Raw genomic sequence first — 15,640 nt, 5'->3', positions numbered from 1 at the left:
GCATCTTTTGAGGAATGAAAAGATGTGTCATAAAAAAATGTGACATCCCTAGAGACAAATAACTTTCGAAGAGTGGGATTATAATAAACATAACCTTTTTCAGTAAGAGTAACTCAAAAACATACACTTAAGTGATTTAGGATCAAATTTAATCTTTTGAAGAGATGTGATATGAACAAAGCATGTGCAACCAAAAACTTTCAAAGGAAGAGAGAATGAGTCTTTATTCGAAAATAATAATGAGCATGAGGATTTATGGCTAAGGACTAAAGAAGATAGCCTATTAATAAGGTAGCAGGCTGTAAGAATGGCATGAGACCAGTAAAAATAGGGTGTCTTCATAGAGTAGAATAGGCCACAGACTACCTCAAGGAGATGTCGATTTTTTCTTTCAACTACACCATTTTGTTAAGGGGTGTAAGCACATGATGTTTGATAAATAATGTCATTATCGTCACAAAAAGGATTGAAATTCACTATATAAGTACTCTTAAGTATTATCCTATCCAAATACTTGAATTTATTTTCCAAATCGAGTGGACATCATAGCATGAAAGGATTTAAATATGGAAAAAATTCCAGACCGTTCTTTAAACAAAAATAGCCATGTGACTCAAGTAAAGTATCAAATAAAAGTGACAAAATATTTAACTTGAGATATAGTTGAGACACTTAAAGGTCCCCACACATTTGAATGAATTAATGAAAAAATGAGCAACATTTTTACGTTCGGTTCTAGGAGAATATGATTTATTCTCATTTTTTTCTTAATTGACAAACTTCAGTGGAAAGTTGGTAAAGTTTTTAAAGATGGAAGTAAGTGTTGAAGCGATGACCAAGCCAGTTATGCCATAACCTTGCCTCTATCTAAGAAGTGGCAATCACAGTAACTAAAGGCAGTTTCAAGTAATAAAAGCCCCCTGTTTTAAAAAAGAAAAATAATATCTACTATATCTTATGCAATCATGCGTTATTCTGCGATGCCTGTTATCTTTGCTACATTACCATTGAAAGCTTTAAGAGCATCCACCTTTAATTAATGCAAAGAAAATATGTATGATTAAGAAACCTATAAGTTGTTAGTAAAACTGTAATCTTAAATCCATAATCTAAAATTTATATATGTTAGAATATTAGGATTCTGGATAAATACCTGGATCAATTCCAAACAATCACTTGAATTTTGTAGCAATCAATGAAAGAATTCTAGGTTTTGTGATTTTCCTCAACTAAATCTCCTTAGTTCCTCAATGGGACCTTCGTTTCTCTTCCGGATGGGGAGAAGGAAAACTGTATGTGATTTAATATATTGGGGACCATAACCATAATGTGTCTCCTTATATAAGTTCTCATAATTCCCTATGATATTTACTCAATTGGCCCATATTCCTTAATGGGCTTAACAAAATTAGATCACTTAAATTTAGCCCATTCCATTAAAAATAGAAAATATAATTAAATAATAAATATGTTACCTAAATTAAAATTAGAATTAGAAACGTGAATTTCCTAATAGAAGTAATTATATGTTACCCAAATTAAAATTAGAATTAGAAACGTGAATTTCCTAATAGAAGTCACATTCGCATAAGATCCACTCTTCTTAACAAAGTTGTGTACAAGCCATGATTCCTCAATGCTTGAGGATTAAATTAAATTCCATTTGTTGAAGCGATCCATTTACACCTAAACAAATCTAAATCTAAATTTCGGAGAAGCCTCGTGGGTCTTCTTCATCCGTGCCTTTGTTCACACTCCAGCACGGAATTCAACCAAGAAGCCACTGTCGCTGTTCCTTTTTTCAGTTGGAGAAGAGGACGAACTTCAACTTTTATTATTATATTGTTATCCCTCTACGATGGTCTCGCGTTCTCTTACCCGGCTGAAGCCACCGAAGCGAAGGCGTGGCGTGCACCGAAGCGCGTGCCCAAGACATTATCCAACGGAACAGAAAGCCAAAGCATCTCTTCGAGGACACGTACTCGAATCGGTTGTAACGTAAAGGGATTAAAAATACGGTGTCGATTTCAGGAGCGGCCGCCGTGCTACACGTTCCTTTCGTTCCAGATTCCTGATAAAGCCACCCGGAGTTCCCAACCCTCGTGATAAAGCCACCTGGTCATTCGCATCAACCCTAGCGACTTTGTTCATCCGACGGTTTGGATCAAGCTTCCTGAGTTTCGTCTCGGAAACCGACCTCAAAGACGGGTAGTTGAGGTGTAGCAACTTGCAGCGGTCGTTTTCCTCGTTGGCCTTTTTTAGCTGCTTACTTCCCTCCTCCTCCTCGTCTCCTCTCCTCTCGCATTGACTCGTTTCCTCCCTGGATTCTTCCGCCGGTAAGATGTTTCTGTAGCTGCCACTGGCTTCAGTTCCTGTAGTTGTATTTTCTTCATTTTATTTCGCTTTTGTTTTTCCGCTGCAAAAGGGTAGTTCTCACTTTCGGGTTTTTCATTTGAATAATAAGCATTACATATATTATGGCTTTTTAATGGAAATTATTCAGTTTAGTTTTTAAGTAGGAGAGATTGTCGTCATTTGTGTAGAGTCTATGGTTTTATGTAATTCAAGGGTGTTTTTTACTGTCGTCTGTGATGATATTTTGATGCATCGAGTCTACGTTTTGGATTTGAGAATTCCTGATTTTAATAAATTCTTTTACTTTTCGTGAAAAATGAACAGGTGAGATGGGAATTAAGTTGAAAGTGCTCGCCATCTCTTTGTTTGTTTCGTTCCTTTTGCTTCCGTCCTTCGCTCCCGTTTCTGCTGATGGATTGTTCAGAATCGGCCTAAAGAAGAAGCATTTGAGCGAGAACGATCGTTTCGCTGCACGTGTTGCTTCACAGGATGGAGAGAGACTGAGAGCTTCCATTCGGAAATATGGTCTTCAAAATCTCGCTGGGAGTCTGGGAGATTGCGATACTGATATAGTGTCTTTGAAGAATTACATGGACGCACAGTACTTTGGAGAGATCGGTATTGGGACTCCTCCTCAGAAGTTCACTGTGATTTTTGATACTGGTAGTTCGAACCTGTGGGTCCCTTCTTCCAAATGCTATTTTTCGGTAAGTTGGTCCGGTCTAATCTCTCGCTTCCTTTATTGACTAAATTTGAGAAGGATGTAGACAGTCGTCGTGTAAACTTCGTCATTTGGCATTTACCGCAGCTTGCCTGCTTCTTACACGCGAAGTACAGGTCAATGGATTCGAGCACCTACAAGAAGAACGGTTTGTTTCTACCTCTGAAGTCTCTCTATTTTTCATTTATTGATAATTTAACCTTACTGTGCTATCTAAAAAATAATTTACCCCGACTGGCGTGTATCGTCTACTTTGCACTTATATACTGAACTAGGCATCCCCTCGACCCCCAACCCAGCGTATAATTTTACTAAAAGTCACCTTACTAGTGACTGTGGGGACTTATTACTGGAAACGTCGGTCTGTTATTCAAGAATGCTTGATGTTTTTTTCTTTTTTGGGGGGCAATAAGGTTGGCACCTCAGATATATCCATGGATGATGGACCTTATTTTGACTACTATCATTGTTTATGTTGATTAATTTGTGATGATCTTAGAATGGAATTGATGACACAATTGGTCTGGATGACATGAGAATGTCATAGATGTCTAAATTGGATAAGCATCTTAAAGTTTTGTGGCAGCATATCTGGCTGTTCTTGCAGTCATTCTTTTTTTATTTACCTAGAACATCAATTTTATCAGTCCCATCTTACATTGTTATGGTACTGAAGTCTCCTTTTTTGTGCAATTTGAATTTTATTTTATTTTGCTATGATATTGGATAATCTACAGTCTTCATGTTAATTTTTGTGAAAAAGAACTTTCATGTGTTTTGCATGATTAAGAAAACTAGTAGTGCCGCGTGATAATTCATTGAACTCCTTTTTACATTGTTCGCTTACCGTATTTAGTGTTGTATACATGTTTATTTTTAGAAGGCTTGTTTGCGCTGTTGTTTGTTATTAATATGACTAAAATATTTTATTCTGATCTTTTTCAGGAAAGTCTGCTGCTATTCAATATGGAACTGGAGCAATATCTGGCTTCTTTAGCCAAGATAATGTTAAAGTTGGAGATATAGTTGTCAAAGATCAAGTGAGGGTCTTTTACAGTGCTCTTCATATGGCAGGGGGAGGGGGGACTAATTTTCATTTTTAATATTTACTGCATTTGTTTGCATCTCACATGGATTCATGTCAGGAATTTATTGAAGCAACCAGAGAGCCAGGCATCACTTTTTTATTAGCAAAGTTTGATGGTATCTTGGGGCTTGGATTCCAGGAGATCTCTGTCGGAGATGCTGTTCCAGTGTGGTATGTTATGCAAAAAAAAGATGAAACTTCAATTTTCTGTTTATCATTTTCTATGAGCAGAAACCAAAAGTGCATATCTACTGGTGGAATAAAAAACGGATGAGAGTTTGTAAATTTCACAGGTACAACATGGTTGATCAAGGTCTTGTGAAGGAACCGGTTTTCTCGTTTTGGTTCAACCGACATGCAGAGGAAGAAGAGGGTGGTGAAATTGTTTTTGGTGGAGTTGATCCGGACCATTACAAGGGTCATCACACATATGTTCCTGTAACCCAGAAAGGTTATTGGCAGGTAATTATTATCTATTATCAAAATATGTTATCATTTGTGTGGATTGAAACTTTGGCTCACCATATAGGGAATTCATAGTATGTGAGATCTTGGGTTGAACTCTCTCTTGGGAACGTGTCGTGTGTGTAATCAACTTAAAAAAGTATATATATTACATATGCAACCCTGACAAGTGATGTAAGTTGCATGGTGTTCCATCTGTTGTGTAACTCGTGTTCTTTTAATTTACTGTTTCAGTTTGATATGGGAGATGTGCTTATTGGTGGTAAAACAACTGGTATGTAGCCTTTATTTCTTTGTTGGTAATTCATTTGCAGTGTGATGGTGTAGGTAGTACCTCTTTTAGTGAATTATTTGTAATGGTAGCTTTTACAATTTCAGGATTCTGTGAAGGAGGTTGCTCAGCTATTGCAGACAGCGGGACTTCATTGATTGCTGGTCCAACTGTATGTTTGAACATTTGTTTCTCTCTCTCTCTCTCTGTTTATGTCTCTGTCTGTCTCTCTCTCTTTATGATTCAATGAGCTTGTTCATGTTCTGTTTATTATCTTTGAGGATCAGATATCTTTTACAGTTTTTCTTATATAGCGTTAAATACTTTTTGGGGGAGTCTTAGGAATGAGGAATTTTTCCATACCTGAGACACAAATGATGCATTTGCTTTGAGAAGTCTATGAACTGCTTCTTTTTATTTTATTATTTTATGTCGTTCTGAAACAGGCAACTTCACTGGGGTTTCCTGCAAAGTCAAACGTTCTTTATACTGTTTGTTGTTTATGTGGTTCTCATGCACTTTTCTTGTGTTTGAGTCATTGGAGGCTGTAGTTTTTGCTTTTTTGTGGACTGTTACAATAACTTGTAATTACTTTATTTCAGACGATCATTGCGGAAATCAATAATGCCATTGGAGCCCAAGGAGTTGTCAGCCAGGAATGCAAAGCAGTTGTCTCACAGTATGGTGAAACAATTATGGAGTTGTTGTTAGCTGAGGTGCATTTTACATGTGGATGAAAGTGTCCTCATTTTCATTTTCATCAAATAGTCTTGACAGCTAGATAGAAGGCTTATTTGATGTTTGTTTTGCTGTAACAGGCATCACCAAAGAAAATCTGCTCGCAGATTGGTCTCTGTGTTTTTGATGGAACTCGTGGTGTCAGGTAAGTGCTGCTCCTTTGAATTGCTTGTTTTTCCTGCATTTGTCATCTTCTATGAACTTGTACTTGAACTCGTGGCATGAACTGTGAGTGTTATGTTCTACTTTTACAGCATCGGCATTGAGAGTGTCATTCATGGGAATGTTGGAAAATCTGTCGGTGTGAGTGACCCTAAGTGCTCCGCCTGTGAGATGGCAGTTGTGTGGATTCAAAATCAGCTCAGGCAGAACCAGACAGAGGATCGCATACTGAGCTACATAAATGAGGTGATTTAACAAATATAGTTTGACAGATCCTCTGATGGATGATATCCAACTCGGATGATCTACACGTATACAGTTAGTACTGAATTATAGCCTCTCATTGTCATGTGCAGCTCTGTGAACGATTACCGAGCCCCATGGGACAATCAACTGTTGATTGCAGTGGTCTTTCTTCTATGCCAAGTGTTTCTTTCACCATCGGGGGTAAAAAGTTCGATCTCACGGCAGACCAGGTATGGTTGTTATTACCCTCAGTACACAAGCTTCATTTTAGTGTTTCGTCCATTGGGGGTATCCTACTGCATTTTTTTTTACATTTATATAACGAATGCGAAGATACATTTTTTTTTTTTGGGCATATAATGGAGCTTTTATGTCTTTCGTCCTACTCCCAATTATGGTGAGCAGTACATCCTTAAGGTGGGAGAAGGGGCTGCAGTTCAGTGCATTAGTGGATTTACAGCTCTTGACGTGCCTCCCCCCCGAGGCCCTCTCTGGTATTTACTCTGCCCGTTCAAGTTCCAAGTTTGGTTGCTAGAATCTTTCGTTTGGGTGGCTCTTTTCCGCCCTTCCTAACCCAGCTTGAATGTCAGGATCTTGGGTGATGTCTTCATGGGAGTGTATCACACGGTGTTCGATTATGGCCACGCGAGAGTCGGCTTCGCTCTGGCAGCATGAGTGTTGGGGGTTCCTTTGTGTTCATAACGTGTCTACGCCCCAAAGAAGAAAATACTACCCTTCTTCTTCTTCCCTTGTTTTCCTTTTACGTGTACATGAGACATATATTATATAGACAAATATGCAAAGGATGATGATGCATACCTTCAAAGCGCTTTTTTTTCTACATTTTTTGGATAAAAACCATATAAACTTCTATGACAGAGGTATTTATAGGTGAATAAAAACCATATAAACTTCTGTTACATTGGTACATTATTTGTCGTTCTTCTCCAATGTTTTTTACCAGCGATGAGTTTATCTCTAAGAAATTAACTTTAGTTGCCGTCTTATCTCCCTTTAAACTTGATCCTGTTATTCCAGGATCTTGTTAAATATGCGGAGTATCTTTTTATATCATTTAACTTTTCATCATTTTTTTAATTGATTAAAGATAGGTATTACTCTGAAATAGACTCAGATGTTTTACTATGTAAGGATTTGAATTTACCTCTTAATATTTGAAGATGACTTTCTTCAACTTCTCGACTCCTTTGTAAAAGGTTTACAATTTCTTCTACATTTCTCTGGTAGAGGTTATACTTGAAACCATCACCTAATGTTTGATAGATGAGGTAGATAGATTTCTCGACTCTCTTTGTTGAATCCTTCAAAGTTGTCTTTTGCTCTTGTATAAGAGCATCTTCTCTTTCTGGCTTGTTAAAGGCTTTTTCACCGATGTCCCAGACATCGTGTGCTCTAAGAAGAACCTTCATTTTGATACTCCAATCGTCGTAATGAGTGTCCGAACTTGGAGGGATGCTACACTATATGCCATATTCCTCAATAAACAAAACTAGAAATTTGTTTCAAGAGTTTATACCTTATTAAATCAAAGTTTTCGACGAGACGAATCCAACGCTACCAAAATCATCCTGATCGGACGTCGGACGAGCTGCTACAATCCACCAGAATGTTGCTGAGTTAATTCTCCGAGTTGAACCGAACCGGCTGAATTGATTGAGAACTGGACGAGTTGACCGCGTGGGAACCATTTTGTTTTAATGAATCCGGAAAGGATTCGTGAACCAGTGGAGAAACCCGAAAAAACAAAATCAGAAATAAAGAAAGGAGAAAATCAGGACCTGAACCTGATTGGATTCAGAAATGATTCTGGAACCGGGTTCGAGATATCATCTTCTTCATTATGTCGAAAAACCAGAGACTTCGTCTCTGTATCTTTGTTTCCAGAAAACTTCTCCCAAAAATTTGCCTCCAGAAGCGTTATTACAACAAGGGCTTAGCAATAGAAGCTTAATACGGCAATTTCGACTAGCTCTGGAAAATAAAACGACTGTTACGTCTCTACAACTTTTTGAATTTTTCTCGCATAATGACGAAAGAAGAAGAATAACTTGAAAACATAACTCTTTGTATTCTATTTTCTTCTTCTTATCATTTTACATGGTCTCATTTTATATGGTTTACAGAGGTATTTATAGAGTTGAAGGGTGAATAAACACTACATAAACCTCTGTTACATGACAAATTCTTTGCTATATACGTTTCTTAATTCTCCAAAGATTTTTGCTAGCGATGAGCTTATCTCTAAGAAACCAACTTTAGCTGCCGACTTATCTCTTAACCATGAAGTTTCATTGAATTAGGTTTGGATTATGGATCATGGATCAAGTTTATGATCCAACACAAACCTCAGGCTGAGATCCATCTTGTGGATAAAAACCCATTATTCACTTGAAAAAAAGTGTTCAGCATCCTCTCACTTTATTTTCGTTCTACCCAATCTGATCTCACTGGTCTGAGGTGTGGAATACTTTGCATGACTCAAAACTAATAAAGCCTCGAGTTATCAAAATGCAAATTCAGAAAAAGTTCTTTTTAAGTGTAGATTCCACTTTTCATTGTCGGAGACTTTGACAGGGACCAAACGAAACTTAGATCAAAAGCGGCAAATCACTACGATGCAGTTTAGTGGAATGTAGGCGTTAAGCGTGTCTCTGTGCTACTCTTCTGCTTCCCATGCTTCCAGCCTATCCTTTTTCGTTCTAGAATTCCTGCTAGCCAAACTCCACCCATCGTCTTCCCAAACTAGACAAATCGTAGCTACTCCCGTGAGCTCCCTCACTTTCAGACCCCCCAAAACGAGACTGACGTGACATAGATGCGTTACCGATTCCCACCGGCTTGCAGCAATGCATCAATCAATCAAATAGAACGCATGACCCCCCCCCAAAATTGGGGGTTTTGTCGAGGTGATGGGGATATCACGTACGCATGCGTCAACCATACACGTCCAAAACCTTGCTCGAAAAGACGTGAAGTTGCCTCTTTAGGGAGTAAAGAACCACGACCAAATTGCCTTCCTCGGTCCATTCAACCCATTTAATAATTTTACAGATTTATACTCTCTCGCTCACAGAAACGAAAACAAGACACACAGCCGGCCCTTCCATTCCAATTGGGCGGAGGGGGACCTGCTTTTCAAAAAGTCGAAGAAGAAGGTTTACGACGGCAAGACTCTTTCTCAGTTCTCACCTCACCCTGCCGCCCTGACCAAGCTACAGACGTTCGTATTAATGATGGAGAAGGTACAGAGGTCGCGCATGGTCGCGCGACGCTAGCTCTTGCAATGGTCTCCCATGTTACTCGTGCATTTCCGCCCGTCTCTGGGAGGGACGTGTTGGTTGACATACATGCACAATCAAAATTAGATTAAACAAGAGGCCACTCCGGCCAGGACTACAGGATCCAGAACTTTGTGAGGGTTTTCCTCCCTTGTGTCGGCACTGAAACCAGATTCTTCCAAGGGCTTATGTGAACTATATATTGTTTCTTCTTAGAAAATATAATACCCCTCCAGGAATGACTCCTTGATTCGAGGGTGTCTGTTCGATCAACGAAGAAATATTCAGATTATTGGAGCCGTCAGTCAGCTGGTTTAGGTACGCAGAGCCAAATACGATTCAAACGGCACCAAGAATCCATTAGAAGAACAAGAAGGAAATATGGGTTTTAATTCGTTTAATAATTAACATGCCTCTCTTGTCTTCCTCATTCAATAATCTCAGTGACTAACGAAGCAAAGGTAATGCTCATCAGCTACATTTCGATTCTCTTGTATCTAACTGTTAACTACATGGTCCTGAGCCCTCCGCGTCCTCTACGCGGAACCTACTCGTAAAAATGGCAGAGCCAACAACCATGGCGCCGAACCTTCTCAATTCATTAATATTGCGGCGACTGGTTCAAATGAGACGGTAAAACGTGTAGAAAATGCGAGGAAAAATGGACCTGGGAACGGTCCTACGACACACCAGTTCCTTCTCCTCTGGAAGATACATTTCTCATAGGGTGACTGGTGACTCCAGTGTGAAAAAAGTAAACGACAACTTTAAAGAGATCTCGGGCAGAGTCTGCCCTTTAGTTGACAATGGAGATTTGGCATGTGTTGAGTTAGAAACGGCATTTTAAAAAAAATAAGAACACAGTGAGTCATAGCCGTCGGTGCTTCCAATGAGATCACAGAGGTTTGAACCATAGAGAAAGCGTTTGAAATCCCTGGCATGCTCCTGTTCTTCCTGTTTTTTTTTTCTTCCAAAAGGAAGATAATGAAAGCCAGAGACGAGTTGGTTCCGGGAAAGTACGTTCAGAAAAGAAAAAGGAGAAAAATATACGATGATGGTCGAAGAAGACGGGCTGCCAGTGATGTCTGTGTGAAAGGGGATCAAAGAAAAGTATCATTTCGTCTGTTGAGTGCTCCACGCAACCTCGATTGACAGAGAAACCATTAAAAAGGGTTCCATGACCCCACCTCCGTGGCCCCCAAAGTCTCCACATTTTCTTTATTTTTTGACTGAGAGACAGAGGAGACAAAGACGAAAGCTTGGTTGTTAGCTTTCCAACGATTCTCTCTCTCTCGAGGGGTCCTTTTTTTTCAACATTCTGAGTTGGCTGCTATCCCTCACCTTTCTCCTCCTGAGAAAAATCTCAGTCAACAGAAGTGGGATTTTTCCTCAACCAGTTTCTCCATCTTCTTAAATGTTCATTCAAGTTGCAGCACTGCATAGATTAAATCTGGAGGAAAATAGCCACTATATTAAAGCTCTAATATCTTCTCCATTGAATGGACCACGTCATGGCACAGATTAAGACCAGACATAGCACATGGTTCTCCCTTCATTATTTCGAGTCATCACCTCAAACTGCATACAACCTGTTTTAAACTACACTAAAATATAGCTTCAATTTCAAGGGAATCTCCGGGGTGTAACAACAGGTTCAAGGAACTTGGAACGTTTTTGGGTCACGTAGGACTTTGACATATGTTGCACGTGTTGGATTAGAAAGGTGGAGCCACTGCTCCACACGAGGGTAAAGCACGGTGGGCTATCTCCTTCCTTTTTCATCGTGCAGCCGACGATGATTGAGGACCTGTAATGCCTTTTACTTACCGGAAGTCTTAGGATTAATGAACCTGGACGTAAAAGTATGGTCTGCAAAAGTCCCGGAATCATGCTGTCGACATTGAAATAAAGATAAAGGCTTGGAGATACTTCCTCCACTACTGCTCTCTTTAACGTATCGACGACGTTGGCTCGTCAGCTTCGCATAAGAATAATCGGAAAATATCGCTAAATCAGGGGCCCAAAGTCACGGTATCTGTTGGAGATGGGCAAAGAATTCGAACTGTTCCTTGTTTATTTGCTCAACAGGGGTTTACTTTCGGGGATTACGGAAAACACAGAAGAAAAAGAGACCAGTCGTCGGCGCTTTTTGATCTGAAATGGGGAAGAAGACCTTTTGATTTGACGTCTAACGCCGTGACAAGCTCCACACGTAAACGTAATTACTGATTAGGCGAGCGCAGTTGGTTCCTTTTCACGCACTCCCCATGCAACGACAGTCCCAGCCGTCCATCCCGTCGTCGATTCAATTTTTCTGGTGACTGAGTCGGACTGTTGGCACGAGTGGGAGAATTCAAACTAGGCTCCGTGAGTTGGTTTGACTTTAATCAGCCGATTTTGACCGAGTTTCGATCTTAATTACCTGACGTGAAAGAAGAAGTTTCCCACTTTCCCAATTTGTCAAATAATCGATCTTACTAATTCTTGGGATTTTGCCAAATTAATAGGGTCTAAACCCTAACTAAACCTCTAGGCTGCTCCCGGTCCCCAATTGATGGCGATTCTGTAATAAAATTTTAAAAAATAAATTGAAAATTTAAGCTTGTGATCGTAACTTTCTTTCAACTTGAAAGCTGAGAGCTAAATTAATAAAAAAAAAATTAAAGAATAGTTAATCTTATTTTTCACTTTGCGGTTAGGGTCATTCCAATGTAAAAGGGACACGTGTACAATGGTCGTACGTGGTACAGTTTTTAATAATGTACGAGATTAATTCTTAACCATGCAATTTAATTAACTCTGTAAAATGGGTTATTTTGTAATTTGTTTCTGGACAGGTAAAAATACGCGTGAGAGAAGAAGGGAGCACGTGTCTAGGAACACGTGCAGTGGCAACTAGGGAGGAGGAGGGCAGAACCTTCAGACTCGGTCCCACTCCGCAGTCAACGAAAGGTGGAATGACGAACGAGTAATTACGTAAAAGAAAAAAAGTTACGTAGGCGTGCGAGGAAGGCGCGAGGAGGGACACGGCAGGGGGGAGAGTGGGGCCAGGAGGGGAGCGAGAGGTCAAGGGGGAGGTAGTGGGCCCCACGGTGGAACACCAGTTGTCGCAGCGGTGCCGTCAAATTCGTTGACTGGGCTCATCACGTGGTGCCCGCCGCGCCAATCGGGAGCCCCCCCCCTTTTTTTAGAACGCGTCAACCCGAGTCTTGACTCAACGAACTCTCTCGCCGTCTTCGTGCCGTGTGGCCTCTGGATGCCAGCTGTCGCCCTGACGCACCGTCTTATGTCACCTTCACTTCTCTCTGAGTGGGTCCCATCTCTTCTCCCCTTCTCCACTATTCAAACCGTCATCAGTCTTCGTCCAAACCCCCTTTTTATTGCCGTGCCATTTGCACCAGAAGAGAGAAAAAAGGACGATAGGGAAATAGACTTCATCACTCCTACACATATTACAATCTCTTCTTATCCTCTCTCTCGCCTCTTCCTTCTCTATTCCACCCTTCCTCTCTCTCCCTTCTGGTATAGGTTTATGGACAAAGGAGGGGGACTCGGTATAGATTTTGTGAACACTTCCGAGTCTTTTCTCAAGTTGATTCATCAAAAGAGGAAGCGGGACGCCATGGATTCAGGCAATCGCTTTTCAGGAACTGATTTGCAGGTGAACCTCAACTGCAGAGATGATCTTGATAAAAGGGCAGTTGTGGACGAGATGGATTTCTTCGCTGACAAGAATCAGTTTTCGTCAAGTCTTAACAATATTAAGAAGGAGTCACATGACGGAGGAGACACAAGGTTGGAGTTCGATGTAAATGTAAGAGACTTGTCTCTTTCTGAAATTGATCGTAATTCACACCTGTTCGTTGAGGCTCATGTTGTTTTACTTGATCCTTTAATGACGGGTTGATTGTTTTGATACTATTACACACAGACGGGTCTCAATCTTCTCACTGCCAATACTGGTAGCGATCAATCGTCCGTTGATGATGAACTATCTCCAAATGCGGAAGAGAAGGAAGAAAAAACGGAGGTACTGATTATTCCCCTTTTTTTTTTTTTTTTGCCTAATTTAGGAAAACAAAACTGATTATCTTTGATGATGGAAACAAAAGATAACTAATTTCAACATAATTGAGACTGAGAAAAGCATGGTCTGTTTGGCATATCAGTTGGCTGCGCTACAAGCACAGCTCGGTCGGATGAACGAAGAGAACCAGCGACTGAGAGGCATGCTTAGCCAAGTTAGCAACAACTACAACACATTGCAGATGCATTTGGTCTCGCTTATGGAACAACGGAATCACAAAACCAGCGATAACACCCAACCTCAAGAGGTTCTTAATTTTGCCACTTACTTTGGAATTTGGATTCTGAATCTGTATCTTGATTTCTGCTTTTCTCAAATGCTTATAAATTCCTTCTTTTATCGTGATGCTTCAGAACGTCGACGAAAAAATGGAAGAAAAGAAGCATGATCTTGTAGGTGGAGGACTCATCGTTCCAAGGCAGTTCATGGATCTGGGACCAGCAGCCACCGTAGAAACTGACGAACCTTCCCACTCCTCATCGGAAGATCGAACGCGCGAACGATCTGGTTCCCCTCAGAACAATGCCGAAGTGGTTTCTAAGGAGTACCACCCACAAAGTATCATCAACAACGGCAATGAGATCGTCCCGTTCGATCCAGATAAGTCCGACGTCGGAGATGGAAGAGGAGTTGGTCGGGAAGACAGCTCAGATGGAGTCTCTCAGGGCTGGGGAGCAAATAAGGCGCCCAAATTGGCTCCATCCAAGAATGTCGACCAACCGACCGAAGCCACCATGAGGAAAGCTCGTGTGTCTGTTAGAGCACGATCGGAGGCACCCATGGTAACTAGTTTAACCGATCAATGTCTTCGCCCGTTGATCTTTCTATGATCAATAATTTTCCTTTTATTGATTGCGAAAAACGAATTCGTTTCAGATCAACGACGGATGCCAGTGGAGAAAGTACGGCCAGAAAATGGCTAAAGGAAACCCGTGCCCACGTGCTTACTATCGCTGCACCATGGCGGCCGGATGTCCAGTTCGTAAACAAGTAAGTCAAAATGCTTCTTCGTCTTCAATAGCTCAATATGATTTTTCACGTATAAAGTGCATCGACCTAACAAACATGGCTTCCTTCGGTTGCACTTCCAGGTCCAAAGATGCGCAGAAGATCGTTCCATCTTAATCACCACTTACGAAGGGAATCACAACCACCCCCTTCCACCGGCGGCGATGGCCATGGCGTCGACCACGTCGGCGGCAGCTAGTATGCTTCTGTCGGGGTCCATGTCAAGCACAGATGGGTTGATGAATTCGAATTTCTTGGCGAGAACAATACTGCCATGCTCGTCAAGTATGGCGACCATATCGGCATCGGCTCCATTCCCTACTGTTACATTGGACCTGACGCACAGCCCCAACTCATTGCAGTTCCAGAGGCCCCCACAACCCCAGTTCCAGGTACCTTTCTCCAACGCCCCCCAGGGTTTTCAGGCGCCGGCCACAGCTTCTCTCCCACAGATTTTCGGGCAACCGCTGTACAACCAGTCCAAATTCTCCGGTCTTCATATGTCCCAGAACGTGGACCCCGCACAGTTTGCCGCCCACCAGGCCCCGGCTGTACCTCAGCCATCTTTCGCTGATACAGTAAGCGCCGCGACGGCTGCCATCACAGCAGACCCAAACTTCACTGCAGCGCTGGTTGCCGCCATCACTTCAATCATCGGAGGGAGTCAGCCAAATGGCAACAGCACCACTAGTCCGCCCATTCCCACCACCAATAATAACAGCAACACCCTGAGCACTACCATCAATAACGCCAGCAGCAACAAGATGAACAGTCACAGCTTTGCAGCAAATTGAATATTTTCCGTTGAATTTGCTATTCTTTTGTTTTTTGTTTTCTAGCTTACTTGGGTTAAGAGGGGGAAAGGAAAATTCAGATTATAGAAAAAACAAAGAGTACATTTATTCATGGTTTTTTTTTTTTTTTTCCTTCAGAAGAAAGCTAGGGACTTCTCACAGCTTTCATTCTTTGTTATTACTTTTCGACATTCGAATAAGCACCAGAGAAATGTCTGTGAATATGGAGAAGTTGTAGATGGTTTTAGAAAAGAAAAAAGTTCAGTTTTCCTTCCATTCCTCTGTGTTTCCTTTTGTTCACCCAAGCGCAATCACATTGAATTTGAATCTGGATCACAAGCTGTCGTCTGAGCGTCGGTTGATTGCGGGTCAAGAAAGTCGTCTTCCATCACGTGTGGATAAATTGA

General features: G+C 41.1%; 2 protein-coding genes across 2 annotated transcripts; both read left to right on the top strand.

The window, feature by feature from the left end:
• Positions 1-1,975: 1,975 nt before the first annotated feature.
• LOC137955217 (aspartic proteinase A1) lies at positions 1,976-6,959 on the top strand. Its single transcript, XM_068802085.1, has 14 exons — positions 1,976-2,336; positions 2,680-3,062; positions 3,164-3,224; positions 4,022-4,116; positions 4,222-4,334; positions 4,457-4,625; positions 4,863-4,902; positions 5,007-5,071; positions 5,502-5,615; positions 5,718-5,782; positions 5,892-6,045; positions 6,156-6,275; positions 6,451-6,539; positions 6,636-6,959. Exons 2-14 carry the CDS (start codon positions 2,685-2,687, stop codon positions 6,718-6,720), a joined length of 1,548 nt encoding a protein of 515 aa, XP_068658186.1. The 5' UTR covers positions 1,976-2,336; positions 2,680-2,684; the 3' UTR covers positions 6,721-6,959.
• A 6,060-nt stretch (positions 6,960-13,019) lies between these two features.
• Positions 13,020-15,376, top strand: LOC137955207 (probable WRKY transcription factor 31). Its single transcript, XM_068802078.1, has 6 exons — positions 13,020-13,158; positions 13,276-13,374; positions 13,514-13,678; positions 13,785-14,213; positions 14,308-14,421; positions 14,523-15,376. Exons 1-6 carry the CDS (start codon positions 13,057-13,059, stop codon positions 15,231-15,233), a joined length of 1,620 nt encoding a protein of 539 aa, XP_068658179.1. The 5' UTR covers positions 13,020-13,056; the 3' UTR covers positions 15,234-15,376.
• The last annotated feature ends 264 nt before the right edge of the window (positions 15,377-15,640 follow it).

The sequence above is a fragment of the Aristolochia californica genome, unplaced genomic scaffold (assembly GCF_029961685.1).
Source record: "Aristolochia californica isolate CCGP_79_NKW_82.1479 unplaced genomic scaffold, dmAriCali1.0.hap1 SCAF_1, whole genome shotgun sequence".
Lineage (NCBI taxonomy): Eukaryota > Viridiplantae > Streptophyta > Magnoliopsida > Piperales > Aristolochiaceae > Aristolochia > Aristolochia californica.
The sequence above is the reverse complement of the archived record's forward strand: the minus strand, read 5'-3'. Positions and strand labels throughout refer to the sequence as shown.